Source organism: Bufo bufo, chromosome 5 (assembly GCF_905171765.1).
Source record: "Bufo bufo chromosome 5, aBufBuf1.1, whole genome shotgun sequence".
NCBI classification, from domain to species: domain Eukaryota; kingdom Metazoa; phylum Chordata; class Amphibia; order Anura; family Bufonidae; genus Bufo; species Bufo bufo.
Genome location: NC_053393.1, coordinates 279,069,868 through 279,087,355, shown reverse-complemented (window position 1 = coordinate 279,087,355; position 17,488 = coordinate 279,069,868). Strand labels below are relative to the sequence as shown.

Genomic DNA, 17,488 nt, shown 5'->3' with positions numbered 1-17,488 from the left:
AGAAAAAATAATACTTTGCCCACGACCATATATATGGCAATTTTCTTTTTTAAATAACCTATGCTTTACCACGCCTCACTTTTATGCATAAATGTTTAGATTCGCTCTATTTTATAGAAAATTCAGAAAAATAAGTGATGTGTAGCTTCAGCTTAAAGTTTAGTTTAAAAGTTTTTAAAGTATAGAGCTAATATGTTATGCAGAGTAACTAAATTTAATTTCTTAACAACTTACTTACAGGAAGTCCTGAAATGTCTGAATATTTCTTAGCCGGCTTGCAAGAAGGTGGGGCATCAATGTAAAAATCTGCAATTCAATAGAAAATGTCAGATATTACTACAGCATGACAACTAGAAGTACAGTCCTGATCAAAAGTTTAAGACACTTGAAAAATGGCAAAAAAATCATATTTTACATTGTTGGATCTTAACAAGGTTCCAAGTAGAGCTTCAACATGCAACAAGAAGAAATGAGAGTGAGACAAAACATTTTTTGAGCATTCAATTAATTGAAAACAACAATTAAACTGAAACAGGCTGTTTTTCAGCTGATCCAAATTTTAGGACCACATGCCTTTAAAAGGCCAAATCTGTGCAAAGATGTGGATTCATTGTCATTTTCTGTTAGGTAGTCACACGTTGTGATGACCAAGGCAAAAAACTCTTCCTTTTTGAACGTGGTCGGGTTGTTGAACTGCATAAGCAGGGTCTCTCACAGCGCGCCATCGCTGCTGAGGTGGGACGCAGTAAGACAGTCATTTGGAATTTCTTAAATGATCCTGAGGGTTATGGAACAAAAAAGTAAAGTGGAAGACCCCAAAAAATTTCATCAGCCAGAGGATCCAATTGGCTGTCCGTCAAGACACTGGACGATCCTTGACCCAAATTAAGGCCCTTACTGGTGCTGACTGCAGCCCCAGAACCATCAGACGGCATCTGAGACTGAAGGGCTTCAAAAACAAAAAACGTCTTCAAAGACCTCATCTCCTTGAACGCCACAGAACTGCGTGGGACATTCAAAAGGTGGAAGAAAGTTTTATTTTCTGATGAGAATTTTTTTTAACCTCGATTGTCCTGATGGTTTCCAATGTTACTGGCATGACAAGCAGATCCCACCTGAGATCTTTTCTACGCACCTCATGGAAACGCTTGCATCAAGCATGCCGAATCAAATTTTTGAAGTGATAAACAATAACAGCGGAGCTACTCATTACCGAGTTCATGTTTGGAAGTTGGATTTCTATTTTGGGGGGGGGGGGGGGGGGGGGGGGGGGTTATTTATTTTTTTGGAGGTGTGGTCCTAAACTTTTGATCAGCTGAAAAACAGCCTGTTTCAGTTTATTTGTTGTTTTCAGTAAATTGAATGCTCAAAAAAAGTTTTGCCTCACTCCCATTTCTTCTTGTTGCATGTTGAAGCTCTACTTGGAACCTTGTTAAGATCCAGCCATGCTAAATATATATATATGAAAAGAAATCAGGGCAGCACTCCTGGTAGTCGGGTATGGGTGCCAGCGGCGATAAACACCTTACCAAGGTGTACCATGTAGAATAAAGAAAGACACCGCAGCAATGGTCCCAGTAAGCGGACCGAAACGTCGCACAAGTGAATAAAGGGTCCCACTTTCTTCACCAAACGGTGTCTTTCTTTATTCTATATATATATATACATACATATACACACACACACACACACACACACACAGTACAGACTAGGGCTGCACGATATGGGAATTTTGTGCGATTGCGATTAGGGCCCTAAAAATTGCGATAACGATGTGCGATGCGATATTTTAAAGGGAATTGTGCTAGAGGTCTATTTGCTTGGATTTTCCCATATGAGCCGCTGACGCGGCTGGGTATGACATAGTTATGGGGGATCTGCGGATGGCGCTGTTATGTGGGGGACCTGCGGAGGGCCCTGTTATGGGGGACCTGCGGAGGGCCCTGTTATGGGGGACCTGCGGAGGGCCCTGTTATGGGGGACCTGCGGAGGGCCCTGTTATGGGGGACCTGCGGAGGGCCCTGTTATGGGGGACCTGCGGAGGGCCCTGTTATGGGGGACCTGCGGAGGGCCCTGTTATGGGGGACCTGTTATGGGGGACCTGCGGAGGGCCCTGTTATGGGGGACCTGCGGAGGGCCCTGTTATGGGGGACCTGCGGAGGGCACTGTTATGGGGGACCTGCGGAGGGCACTGTTATGGGGGACCTGCGGAGGGCACTGTTATGGGGGACCTGCGGAGGGCACTGTTATGGGGGACCTGCGGAGGGCACTGTTATGGGGGACCTGCGGAGGGCACTGTTATGGGGGACGTGTGCTATGACACATGGGGCCACGAGGGGGGCCAGCATAAGACACACATATAGCATCTTATGCTGGTCCCCCTCATGGCCCTATGTGTCCCTTCATGTGTCCTAAACTGCGCACATAACTCTCCTATTCATAAAATGGCCAGCCTCTGTACTTTCACTATGAATGCACTGCAGAGAGCGGCAGAGAGCGAGGCGGCCGGCGCGTGACTGACGTCACTGTCACGCTCCTCCCACTTAATTCAGGAAGCAGGAGTGTGACTAAGTGACATCAGTCACGCGCCGGCCGGCTGCCTCGCTCGCTCCCGCTCGTCGCTGCAGTGCATTCATCGTGGAAGTAAGTACAGAGGCTGGCCCTGTTATCAATAGGACAGAGGACTTTTTATCAATAGGGGCCCCTTCATATATAATCGTGGCATTTTCGGGTCGGCCGAATCACCAAATCGCATTTGCCGATTATCGCGATTCGATTACTTTTGCGATATATCGTGCAGCCCTAGTACAGACCAAAAGTTTGGACACACCTTCTCATATTTTCATGACTATGAAGGCATCAAAACTATGAATTAACACATGTGGAATTATATACATAACAAACAAGTGTGAAACAACTGAAAATATGTCATATTCTAGGTTCTTCAAAGTAGCCACCTTTTGCTTTGATTACTGCTTTGCACACTCTTGGCATTCTCTTAATGAACTTCAAGAGGTAGTCCCCTGAAATGGTCTTCCAACAGTCTTGAAGGAGTTCCCAGAGATGCTTAGCACTTGTTGGCCCTTTTGACTTCACTCTGCGGTCCAGCTCACCCCAAACCATCTTGATTGGGTTCAGGTCCGGTGACTGTGGAGGCCAGGTCATCTGGCGCAGCACCCCATCACTCTCCTTCATGGTCAAATAGCCCTTACTTTCAAAGTTTTCCCAATTTTTCGGCTGACTGACTGACCTTCATTTCTTAAAGTAATGATGGCCACTCATTTTTCTTTACTTAGCTGCTTTTTTCTTGCCATAATACAAATTCTAACAGTCTATTCAGTAGGACTATCAGCTGTGTATCCACCTGACTTCTCCTCAACGCAACTGATGGTCCCAACCCCATTTATAAGGCAAGAAATCCCACTTATTAAACCTGATAGGGCACACCTGTGAAGTGAAAACCATTTCAGGGGACTACCTCTTGAAGCTCATCAAGAGAATGCCAATAGTGTGCAAAGCAGTAATCAAAGCAAAAGGTGGCTACTTTGACGAACCTAGAATATGACATATTTTCAGTTGTTTCACACTTGTTTGTTATGTATATAATGCCACATGTGTTAATTCAGAGTTTTGATGCCTTCAGTGTGAATCTACAATTTTCATAGTCATGAAAATAAAGAAAACTCTTTGAATGAGAAGGTGTGTCCAAACTTTTGGTCTGTACTGTATGTGTATATATATATATATATATATATATATATATATATATATATATATAAGAAAAAATAATGGCGGCACTGGAAACAGGTAGTATGGGTGCTACGTCCAGGGATATAGCTGCTTACCCCAAATAGACAAAGTAGAAACACGGATAGCACTCCATCTGCATGGGTGATTAAATACCACTTTTCTACTTGGAGTGCTGTCCGTGTTTCTACTAATATATATATATATATATATATATATATATATATATATATATATATATATATATATATATATAAATAAATGGAAAAGATGGGCAGCACTCCAAAAAGTAAAAAAAACTAAAATCTTTATTTACCCCAGTGGGAAATGCAACGTTTCAGCTCTAGACAAGAGCCTTCCTCAAACTTGAGGAAGGCTCCTGTCTAGAGCCGAAACATCGCATTTCCCACTGGGGTAAATAAAGATTTTTGTATTTTTTACTTTTTGGAGTGCTGCCCATCTTTTCCATTTTGTATTTGTGGATTGGCTTTAATCCGTACTGGGCTGTTAAATCCACCAGCTTGCATCAGGGACGGTGCTGCCACTGTTTTTATATATATATATATATATATATATATATATATATATATATATATATATATATATATATATATATATATATATATATAAAAATATAAAATCACAAATATTGCAGCAGCACAGTTAGACATAGTGCACTGGGTGCAATTCCTCACAGAGGCCGGCCCCTCCTCCACGATATATACTTCACAAATGACGAGGCAGCACTTCCAGCTTTAGGTGGCAGGGTGAAGACCCCAAAACTTTAATCCCAGCAACGTTTCGGCCTACTCAATGAGGCCTTTATCAAGCTACATAACAGTGCATACTACAGGGTATATATACCCACAATTCAATACAAGCCAATTACAATCAGTGATTACACATGTCGTCAATCAAGTCACATGATCTCTAACCACATCATCACATGACATGTGTGTAGTAAACATTACAGATGAATAATACAAAAAGTAATACAAAAAGTATAAAAATTACAAATGGTGATCATACATAATTACGATATAATGTGCGTTCTAATTGGTATATGTACCTACATTCGGTTTACACAGAATATATGTCCATTACGTACATAACTTCAATACGTGAATAAAGTGCATAAGTGCTCCGTGCATAAAGAGTTAAAAACTTTTTATCAGTGACGCAACTGCATCGTATCTAAACTTAAAAACAACATGATGGAGCTCACCACCCATAGGACGCTAACGCCGGCTGGTCCTATGGGTGCATGGGTGGTGAGCTCCATCATGTTGTTTTTAAGTTTAGATCACTGATTGTAATTGGCTAGTATTGAATTGTGGGTATATATACCCTGTTGTATGCACTGTTATGTAGCTTGATAAAGGCCTCATTGAGTAGGCCGAAAGGTTGCTGGGATTAAAGTTTTGGGGTCTTCACGCTGGAAGTGCTGCCTCGTCATTTGTGAAGAATATATTTTATATATATATATATATATATATATATATATATGAAAATTATATTTTTGTCAACTAGAGATTAGCAAATATCATATGTTGAAAATAGTTTACGCTTCATTTACTGGTAAAATGTGAATTGCGTTATGAATTCCGTTACCATGGACCATAACGCAATTCTATGATGGAAACCCTAACAAAATGCCTTTAGAGGAATTCCGTTATTCATTCCGTCATAATAGAAGTCTATGGGCTGCAAAACGGATCTGTCCCGTTTCCGTTATGCAGGGGAGTCCATGAAGATGAAATTAGGCCTGTGTTGTTCATGCAGAGGCACAATGACTAGATTAATGATGTTATTAAAGTAGTATGGACTCGTCACTGTACCATTCACAAAGTGTAGGGCAGTTCTGTATTGACTAGACACACCTGTTAAACCACCACCAAAGGCTCGTCTGGTGACAACAGTAGCTGATGCATATCGCTCTCCTTGACGTCTCCAACATTGTTGGCGCCCATCATTTCTGCTCATTTTGAATCGACTTTCATCAGTGAACAACACTGAGGCCCACTGTTCCCTTGTCCAGCGTAAATGTTCCCTGGCCCATACAAGATGATGACGCCTGTGCCTGGTGGTGTGGTCAGGTACTCTTGAAGGTCGTGTAGAACACAGACCACGCTGATGTAAACGCTTTCGAATGGTCTGACTTGTCACTTGTCTCTCACCTCCCTTAAATGTGTCTGGAGTTGTGTGGAATTCATCATCTGATTCCGGAGGGCATTGTTCACAATGAAGCAGTTATCAACGTAAGATGAGGCCAAAAGACGTCCACTTCTATGCCTGTGACTCCAGTGTCTTTGTATCTCTGTTGCAACTTGCTGATGACGCTCTGTGACACTTTAAGCTCAGTGGCCACTTCCGTCTGAGAACATTCTGCTTGAAGCCTCTCAATGGCGAGGCACTGTTGATCAATTGTTAGCTGTTATCTTGGTCTCATGATTTCAAAATGTGAACAGCATGATGGAGGACTGAACGGATCCAGTTGTTAATCTCTAAAATAGCCAAGACGGATCGGTCTCTAAAACCATCGTAAGTCAATGGGGGACGGATCAGTTTTTATTTGCGTCAGAGAAAACGGATCTGTCTCCATTGACTTACATTGTGCGTCATAACGTATCTTTCTTGCTGTGCAGAAAAACGCTGCTTGGGGACGCAACCAAACGGAACAGAATGCATTCTGGTACACTCCATTACTTTCGGTTCAGTTTTATACCCATTGACAATGAATAGGGACAAAACAGAAGCGTTTTTCCCAGCTATTGAGATCCTATGACGGATCTCAATAGCAGAAAGTGAAAGCACAGATGTGAAAGTAGCTTTAATTCTATACAAAATTGGACTTTCACAAGTGAGAATGACATGCTTGTGCATGTATAGTATGGAATTACTATTTACTAACATTAAGGCATTAATATTTTGGTGTTGTACTGCTGCTCTGTACAATGCTATTATTAGGGTATTCACGGCACCAAAAGAAAACATAGGTCATTTTGACCCTTTCTACCCCGGATTTATTTATTTTTTATGTTTTTTTGTTTTGCGCTCCCTGCCTTCCCAGAGCCATAACTTTTTTATTTGTCTGTTCATATAGCCATATGAGGGCTTGTTTTTTGTCTGTTCACATAGCCATATGAAGGCTTGTTTTTTCCAACGCCACCATTTAATATTGCATATGATGTAGTTGGAAGCGGTAAAAAAATTCCAAGTGGGGTCAAATTGCAAAAAAAATAAAAAATGAAATTCCACCACAGTTTTACGTTTTTTTTTTTTTACGACATTCAATGTGCAATAAAACTGACCAGTTACTTTTATTCTAAAAGTTAGTACGAATCTGGAGATACCTTATATATATAGTTTTTTTCTTGCGTTTTGATAGTGATAAAATAATAAAAATGTAAAAAAATCTGTTTTATTTTTTTGGTGCCATATTTTGACCCCTATAACTTTTTTGTAATTATGTGTACAGCTCATTTTTTGTGGGGCGATCTGAACTTTTCATTGATACCATTCTGGAGTGTGTATGACTTTTTATTCAATTTTTTTGTAGAAAATTAAGCTACCAAAAACGTCGAATCAGCCATTTAGACGTTTTTTCTGCTTTGCTGTTTGCCGTATTTGGAATATATTTTTATACTATGGGCATTTTCGCACATGGCGACACCCATGATATATATTTGTTTTATTTTTTTAGTTATTTTATTTTTATTTTGGGGAAAGGGGGGTGATATGAATTTTTAGGCTTTTTTATTTTTAAAAACTTTATTTCTTTTTTTTTTACACTTTTTAATAGTTCCCATAGGAAACTATAACAAGCGGGGGTGCCGGAGCATCACTGGAAGCGCGCGCTTGCGATGTTTCACACACTCAGATGCCGTGGTTTGACAAATGTCCACGATCGGCATTACTTCCGGTTGCGGCCATTACCCGCCGGTGTCGGCTATAAGAAACAGCAGGCCACTGCTGGCTGGGAAAGGGTAAATACAACATAGGTAGTATATATCTGGACAGTAAGCTACCTTCTTTCACATGTCTCATTCCCCTATGGATTTGTCTATCTACATACACACACCTGTGTAGTGCTATATTTCTTTATTTTACTTACTTTTTTTCTTGCGTTATTGGAATACCCTTTACAAAACGTACTACTCTTGAACATAAGCATTTCTGTTTTGCACTCTATATGAATAACTAAAAGAACGATCCTGCTTCTATTTCATAACACCTCCCTAATAGTGACCTCCACAGCAGATTTTACTATTGATGACCTATCCTTAGGATTCAATATCAGATCAGCAGGGGGGTCCGACACCCGGCACCACCGCCGATTAGCTGTTTGAAGAGAAGGCAGTGCTCGTACGGGTGCTGCCTTCTCTGCTCTGCTTACCGCAGCAATTGCAGTTTAATTACTCTCCTCTTTAATTAATTATCATGTCCCCATTCACTAATATGTGACAGCTGTGTCCTATCCACTTGAACAGATAAGAGCCAGCCCATTTATATGTGAATGGGGATCCCATACTTGTAATTACACTGCTCGCTGCTGAAATTGATGCGACGACCAGGTAAACAGAGCAGAGATCTAGGGTGCAGTGTGTCCTCAGGATATGTCATCAACAGTAAAAAGTGGACAAACGCTTTAACATTGACCTCCACAGCACCCTGCACCCTTCATGCGATGGTGCTATACTGGCATTTTTTGGGGAATATCTCAAGAATGTTAGGTCCTAGAGAGCTGATTAACCGCCTCCGGACCGCCTAACGCAGGACTGCGTTCCGGAGGCGGCAGCTCCAGGCAGAGTCACGCATATATGCGTCATCTCGCGAGACGCGAGATTTCGCTCAAAGCCGGCCCAGGCATGCGCATCGCGGGCCGGCAAAAGTTACAGGACAAGTTCTTCATCAACCTGCCAGCCAATAATAGTCGCTGGCAGGTTGATGATTTTCAAAAAATCGAATCACAAGCCATCTAACACCTTATATTTATAAATATAAGGTGTTAAATGGCTTCTCTGCTCCTCTGCTGGTCCTTTTGGTCGGTTGGTTCCAGCAGAGGAGCAGACATCACAGTGAGTAGCCAAACACTACACTTAACCCCTTGATCACCCCTGTCAATCACTAGTGAAAGGGAAAAAAGTGATCAGTGTAAACTGTCACTTACTTTTTTTTCACTGGTATTGACTGTTAGGTTTTAGGATAGTTTAGGCCCCTTGGTTAGGTAGTTAGCGATCGTTTAGCGCCCAGCCCACCGCAGTCATTTATTCGCTGATTAGCGTATCGCTAATCAGCATTTGTACTTTTATAGTATCTGTAAGTGATCAAAACTGATCACAGTCAGATCTATAATAGTATTAGTGTCACCTTAGTTCGCCCTCCACCCAAAACGCAGTGTTTGCCCGATCAGGCCTGATCGGTCGCCCACACGTGCGTTCACTCACGCCCGCCCCAGTGACAAAAAAATATATTTTTTTTGATCACTGCACAATCACTTTACAAGAGCTGCGGCGATAAAAAAATCAGTTTTGATATTTTTTATCAATCGCAGCGGCCTCCGGTACTTAGCTAGCCTCCCATTTGTAGGACAGGCTTGCTTTTTTTCTTGGGCAGTCTCAGGGAATACCCCTAAATTTAGTAGTCCAAATGTCAAACAGGGGGTATTCTTCTGAAGAGGCCTACAAAATATGAACCTGTAGAAAGCAGTGGCAGTCTGAGCCAAAGTTCGGACGAGGAGGTTGAGGTCCCTGATAGCACCAGGCGTACCCGGCCCCTTGTTGCTAGACCACAGGTTGCGCAGGATCAGCTTCAAGGGCAGCAGAGTGGGGCTGGCGCTGTCGGATAACGTGGTGAGGCATACACCAGCAGCGCAGAACTCCCTGGACCTAGTACCAGCACTGCCATACAACATGGTGAAGTGGCGAGCACCAGAAGGGCAGTTGAAGCTGGTACGGTGGCACGTCGCAGCCACCACACAGACAGGCCCGTAGAGCCCCTAGAGTGCTGGCAAACCCTGATTGGTAGTCCCCAACTTCAGCCGCACCATTAGTTCCCCCTTTCACCACCCAGTCTGGAGTTCGGGTTGAGACAGCTCAGATCGGTTCGGCACTGGGATTTTTTGAGCTGTTCTTGACTGCGGAGCTCTTGGACTTAGTCGTGACAGAAACAAATCGGTATGCCACTCAATTTATAGCCGCCAACCCGGGAAGCTATTATGCCCAGCCTATCCGGTGGAAACCCGTCCAAGTTTCAGAAATAAAAAAAATTCTGGGCCTTCTCCTCAACATGGGTCTAACCAAAAAGCATGAATTGCGGTCATATTGGTCCACGAACCCAATTCATCACATGCTCATGTTCTCTGCTGCTATGTCCAGGGCACGATTTGAGGCCATCCTGCGTTTCCTGCACTTTAGCGACAACACCACCTCCCGTCCCAGAGGCCACCCAGCTTTTGACCGGCTCCACAAAATTCAGCCCCTCATAGACCACTTCAACAACAAATTTGCAGATTTGTATACCCCTGAGCAAAACATCTGCGTAGACGAGTCCCTTATACATTTTACCGGGGGCCTTGGCTTCAAACAATACATCCCAAGCAAGCGCGCCCGGTATGGGGTCAAATTGTATAAGCTCTGTGAAAGGGCTACAGGCTATACCCACAAATTTCGGATCTATGAGGGTAAAGATCAGACCCTGGAGCCGGTCGGTTGCCCTGACTACCTGGGGAGCAGTGGTTAGACAGTCTGGGACTTGGTGTCACCCTTATTTGGCAAAGGGTACCATCTTTATGTGGACAATTTTCACACAAGTGTGGCCCTCTTCAGGCATTTGTTCCTAGAACAGATTGGCTGCTGTGGCACCGTGCAACCTAGTCGCCGGGGCTTCCCCCAACAGCTCGTTACCACCCGACTTGCAAGGGGGGAGAGGGCTGCCTTGTGTAACGAAGAACTGCTCGCGGTGAAATGGAGAGACAAGCGTAACGTTTACATGCTCTCCTCTATTCACGCAGACACGACAATACAAATAGAACGGGAAACTAGTGGCATTGAAAAGCCCCTCTCAGTCCACGACTATAATTCGCTCATGGGAGGGGTGGACTTCAATGACAAGATGTTGGCTCCTTATTTAGTTTCCCGACGCACCAGACGCTGGTATAAGAAGGTGTCTGTATATTTGATTCAATTGGCTGCCTATAATAGTTTTGTTCTCTACAGTAAGGCTGGGAGAACAGTATCCTTCCTCAAATTTCAGGAAGAGATCATCGAGAACCTCCTGTATCCAGGAGGTTCCGTGGCCCCAACCACCAATGTAGTGAGCCGTCTACACGAGCGACATTTCCCCAATGTCGTTGCTGGTACCTCAACCCAACCGTCACCCCGAAAAAGATGTCGTGTCTGTAGCAGGAGTGGAATAAGGCGTGACACCCACTATTTATGTCCTGACCACCCTGCCCTATGCTTTAAGGAGTGTTTCCAGAAGTACCACACACCCAGGTACACATAGCATAGGGATTGCATCTCACAGGACAGGCACACAGGGCTATTAGGGCCCTTTCACTCACAGCCAGTGGCGTAGGGATCGCCATAGCAACCATAGCAGTGGCTATGGGGCCCTACACCACTGGGGGCCCGTTCGGGCCGCCTTCTGTTGATTTTTTATTTATTTTTTTATTTACATTTACATACACACCACACACAGGCAGCCAGGCCCGAGCCGCAGACCGCCCGCCCACTACACTAGACTAGTGTAGTGGGCGGGGCGCGGGCAGTCCACGGCTCGGGCCTGGCTGGGGAGGAGTCAGGACTGGAGCAGGGTGCACACGCAGGGCCGGGCCGACACAGAGGCTGGGGAGGGTCCAGCCAGACCACTGAGTAACTCAGAAGATCCAATGGTATATTCTAACCCCCAGGCGTTCCCATGGTGACGGGGACGCTTGCCTGGGGGTTAGAATATACAAGGGCCACGCCGCTCACAGGAGTATATTTATAAACTAATCAGTTACTAACTACTTTAACTTTAATCATTGACATTGCTGATCTCTTTACTGGGATATCTCCCTCTGTCTTAGCTCCGGTAAAAGCAGGCAGTGCGGGAGGGCGGCGCTCACTCACTGACATCACGCGCCTGCGCCGCCTAGTGGGAGGAGCAGGCGCGTGACGTCAGTGAGTGAGCGCCGCCCGCCCGCACTGCCTGCTGTTACCGGAGCTAAGACAGAGTAAGATATCCCAGTAAAGAGATCAGCAATGTCAATGATTAAAGTTAAATTTACTGATTAGTTTATAAATGTACTCCTGTGAGCGTCGGGGAGGGGGATCTGTGGATGTTACTGTTTAGGGGAGGGGGATCTGTGGATGGCACTATTTAGGGGAGGGAGATCTGTGGATGGCACTATTTAGGGGAGGGAGATCTGCGGATGGCACTATTTAGGGGAGGGAGATCTGTGGATGGCAATGTTTAGGGGAGAGGGATCTGTGGATGGCACTATTTAGGGGAGGGGGATCTCTGGATGGCACTATTTAGGGGAGAGGGATCTGTGGATGGCACTATTTAGGGGAGGGGGATCTGTGGATGGCACTATTTAGGGGAGGGGGATCTGTGGATGGCACTATTTAGGGGAGGGGGATCTGTGGATGGCACTATTTAGGTGAGGGGGATCTGTGGATGGCACTATTTAGGGGAGGGGGATCTGTTGATGGCACTATTTAGGGGAGGGGGATCTGTGGATGGCACTATTTAGGGGAGGGGGATCTGTGGATGGCACGGGGGGGGGCCATAAAAATTTTTTTGCTATGGGGCCCATGCATTTCTAGCTACGCCCCTGCTCACAGCTGCTGCAAACCTCTCCTTTCACCTGGGACAAAGTGCATAATGTACTTCGCCACATCTTTGGGCGATTTGCGCTTTGCACATTGTCCCATGGGGAAGGAGAGGTTTGTCCTATAAAAGGTAAAAAAAAAAAAAAAAACACACTGGTAAGCAAAAAAGTTAACGTTCTGTTCAAAAAGTTAAATAAAGTTTATATGTTCCGTTCAAATGTTATTATAAAAAGTTCATAAATTTATTGCGTTGCGGCCTGGTTTTTGCTTTTCTTTTTTGTTTTGTTTTTTTTACCTTCCAGGTGGACCAACCGATCGACTAGCTGCAGCACTGATGTGCATTCTGACAGAAGCATTGCGCTGCTGTCAGATTACACAAAAGTCGGTGTATGCGGCGCTGCAAGACGAGATTTCTCCTCTGCAGTAAAAGATACGTTTGCCGAGGCATATGAGCTGAGAAGGCGGCGGTGTTCATATGCTTTGGCAAACACTTTGTATATAAAAAAAAAAAAATCCCGGCAATGATTTATTCATCCACATCGATTGATGTGAATGGAGAAATCGGGTTTGCCAGGGCATACGGGCTAAGTGGGGGTTGGATGTTGGGCGGAGCTCCTATGTCCTGGCAGACGCCTTTCCCCGCCTTTTTTTTTTTGGCAGAGATTTTTTCATCCACATTGATCGAAAAAAAAAAAAATATCTTATTACCCGTATGCTCAATATAAGGAGAATAGCAGAAACTCCTAATGTTGGCCATACATGTAATGATTGCGGAGACCCTCAAATGCCAGGGCAGTACAAACAGCCCACAAATGACCCCATTTTGGAAAGAAGACACCCCAAGGTATTCGCTAAGGGGCATATTGAGTCCATGAAAGATTTAAATTTTGGTCCCAAGTTAGCGGAAAGGGAGACTTTGTGAGAAAAAAGAAGAATTTCCTAGAATTTTTTATTTTTTGTCACAAGTTAGCGGAAAATGATGATTTTTATTTTTTTTTGTTTTTTTCTTACAAAGTCTCATATTCCACTAACTTGTGACAAAAAATAAAAACTTCCATGAACTCACTTCTTTCCAAAATGGGGTCACTTGTGGGGTAGTTATACTGCCCTGGCATTTTAGGGGCCCTAATGTGTGGGAAGTAGTTTGAAATCAAAATGTGTCAAAAATGCCCTGTGAAATCCGAAAGGTGCTCTTTGGAATTTGGGCCCATTTGCCCACCTAGGCTGCAAAAAAGTGTCACACATCTGGTATCGCCGTACTCAGGAGAAGTTGGGCAATGAGTTTTGGGGTGTCTTTTTACATATACCCATGCTGGGTTAGAGAAATATCTCGGCAAAGACAACTTTTCCCATTTTTTTTATACAAAGTTGGCATTTGACCGAGATATTTCTCTCACCCAGCATGGGTATATGTAAAATGACACCCCAAAACACATTGCTCAACTTCTCCTGAGTACGGCGATACCAGATGTGTGACACTTTTTTGCAGCCTAGGTGGGCAAATGGGCCCACATTCCAAAGAGCACCTTTCGGATTTCACAGGGCATTTTTTACACATTTTGATTTCAAACTACTTCCCACACATTAGGTCCCCTAAAATGCCAGGGCAGTATAACTACCCCACAAATGACCCCATTTTGTAAAAAAGACACCCCAAGGTATTTCGTGACGGGCATAGTGAGTTCATGGAAGTTTTTATTTTTTGTCACAAGTTAGTGGAATATGAGACTTTGAAAGGAAAAAAAATAAAATAAAAAATCATCATTTTCCGCTAACTTGTGACAAAAAATAAAAACTTCCATGAACTCACTATGCCCATCAGCGAATACCTTAGGGTGTCTACTTTCCGAAATGGGGTCATTTGTGGGGTTTTTCTACTGTCTGGGCATTGTAGAACCTCAGGAAACATGACAGGTGCTCAGAAAGTCAGAGCTGTTTAAAAAAGCAGAAATTCACATTTTTGTACCATAGTTTGTAAACGCTATAACTTTTACCCAAACCATTTTTTTTTTTTACCCAAACATTTTTTTTTATCAAAGACATGTAGAACAATAAATTTAGAGAAAAATGTATATATGGATGTCGTTTTTTTTCAAAAATGTTTACAACAAAGTAAAAGATTTCTTTTTTTGCAAAAAAAAAAAAAATCTATAAATTTTGATTAATAACAAAAAAAAGTTAAAATGTCAGCAGCAATGAAATACCACCAAATGAAAGCTCTATTAGTGAGAAGAAAAGGAGGTAAAATTCATTTGGGTGGTAAGTTGCAATAAACGGTGAAAGTAGTGTAGTGCAGAAGTGTAAAAAGTGGCCTGGTCATTAAGGGTGTTTAAGCTAGGGGAGCTGAGGTTGTTAAAACAGACAGACCGAATTTTTTTTTATATATATATATATATATATATATATATATATATATATATATATATATATACATATATATACATACACACACACACACACACATACACTGCTCTAAAAAATAAAGGGAACACAAAAATAACACATCCTAGATCTGAATTAATTAAATATTCTTCTGAAATACTTTGTTCTTTACATAGTTGAATGTGCTGACAACAAAATCACACAAAAATAAAAAATGGAAATCAAATTTTTCAACCCTTGGAGGTCTGGATTTGGAGTCCCACTCAAAATTAAAGTGGAAAAACACACTACAGGCTGATCCAACTTTGATGTAATGTCCTTAAAACAAGTCAAAATAAAGCTCAGTAGTGTGTGTGGCCTCCACGTGCCTTTATGACCTCCCTACAACGCCTGTGCATGCTCCTGATGAGGTGGCGGATGGTCTCCTTCGGGATCTCCTCCCAGACCTGGATTAAAGCATCTGCCAACTCCTGGACAGTCTGTGGTGCAACAGTCTGTTGGTGGACAGTCTGTTGGTGGATAGAGCGAGACATGATGTGCTCAATTGGATTCAGGTCTGGGGAACGGGCGGGCCAGTACATAGCATCAATGCCTTCGTCTTGCAGGAACTGCTGACACACTCCAGCCACATGAGGTCTAGCATTGTCTTGCATTAGGAGGAACCCAGGGCCAACCGCACCAGCATATGGTCTCACAAGGGGTCTGAGGATCTCATCTCGGTACCTAATGGCAGTCAGGCTACCTCTGGCGAGCACATGGAGGGCTGTGCGGCCCTCCAAAGAAATGCCACCCCACACCATTACTGACCCAATGCCAAACCGGTCATGCTGGAGGATGTTGCAGGCAGCAGAACGTTCTCCACGGCGTCTCCAGACTCTGTCACGTCTGTCACATGTGCTCAGTGTGAACCTGCTTTAATCTGTGAAGAGCACAGGGGGCCAGTGGCGAATTTGCCAATCTTGGTGTTCTCTGGCAAATGCCAAACGTCCTGCACGGTGATGGGCTGTAAGCACAACCCCCACCTGTGGACGTCGGGCCCTCATATCACCCTCATGGAGTCTGTTTCTGACGGTTTGAGAAGACACATGCACATTTGTGGCCTGCTGGTCATTTTGCAGGGCTCTGGCAGTGCTCCTCCTGTTTCTCCTTGCACAAAGGCGGAGGTAGCGGTCCTGCTGCTGGGTTGTTGCCCTCCTACGGCCTCCTCCACGTCTCCTGATGTACTGGCCTGTCTCCTGGTAGCGCCTACATGCTCTGGACACTACGCTGACAGACACAGCAAACCTTCTTGCCACAGCTCGCATTGATGTGCCATCCTGGATAACCTGCACTACCTGAGCCACTTGCGTGGGTTGTAGACTCTGTCTCATTCTACCTCTAGAGTGAAAGCACCGCCAGCATTCAAAAGTGACCAAAACATCATCCAGGAAGCATAGGAACTGAGAAGTGGTCTGTGGTGACCACCTGCAGAACCACTCCTTTATTGGGGGTGTCTTGCTAATTGCCTATAATTTCCACCTGTTGTCTATCCCATTTGCACAACAGCATGTGAAATTGATTGTCACTCAGTGTTGCTTCCTAAGTAGACAGTTTGATTTCACAGAAGTGTGATTGACTTGGAGTTACATTGTGTTGTTTAAGTGTTCCCTTTATTTTTTTGAGCAGTGTGTATATATATATATATATATATATATATATATAATATAATATATATATATATATATATATATATATATATATATATATATATATAAAAAAACAGAAAATGAATCAGCAGCAGTCTGTTGGATGTCGGGTGCAACTCCACAGTCGCTCTTGGATAGGAGCCGTTCAATAGAAATAGAAAAAATATGACAAAGGCTCCAAACAAGCTTGACAAAGGCTCCATTGAGAGGGCTGAAATGCTGCATTGCAAATAAGTGTGAATAAACGTCACTGAATTTCTTCACAAGACCGGAGTGCTGCCATATTTTTTATATATATATATATATATATATATATATATATATATATATATATATATATATATATATATATAAAAATAATGTCACCGCCAGTTCTGTGAGAAGGTCTGGCAGACGTTCTTCTCTACCTCTCGTATGACGTTATTTGTTTTGGTTTCACTTTGTCATCTCCTTTCCTTCTGCCAGGTGTCACTTATTTAGACTAATCGTCTTCCTTTATATTCCCTCCCATACTGCCTCACTTTGCGGTTTATACTACTTCCTGGATGGTGTTCACTGCTGGAGGCTGCTGCTTGCTCAGATAAGTCTTTTCCTTTATTGTGTTTCCTTGCTGGCTTGATTCTAGGTGGCCCTGACTCCGTCCATATTAAGTGCAGGGAGCCGTTGGTCATGTCCCCTCACTATTATAGGGTTTTCAGGTGTCACACAGTCTTGGGTACGTGGGCATGCAATCGTCTACCATTGAGACCCTTGCATGTGCATAGCAGTCAGGGAGAGCTCACCTATATGCTCCTTAGTTTGGGATCAAGCCAGTCAGTCGTTTATTTATTAGTTCCAGCTATCTGCAACTTCATC

At 43.4% G+C, this 17,488-nt stretch overlaps 1 protein-coding gene across 3 annotated transcripts in view; it reads right to left on the bottom strand.

The window, feature by feature from the left end:
• INO80C (INO80 complex subunit C) overlaps positions 1-17,488 on the bottom strand; it is a 157,103-nt gene that overhangs the window by 58,716 nt on the left and 80,899 nt on the right. For 2 of the 3 annotated variants that reach the window (XM_040433285.1, XM_040433286.1), the window contains exon 3: positions 239-306. In XM_040433285.1, coding sequence (XP_040289219.1) covers positions 239-306 — 68 coding nt within the window. Of the gene's footprint in view, positions 1-234; positions 307-17,488 lie in introns of all 3 variants that reach the window. The other variant, XM_040433287.1, reaches the window with a different exon arrangement.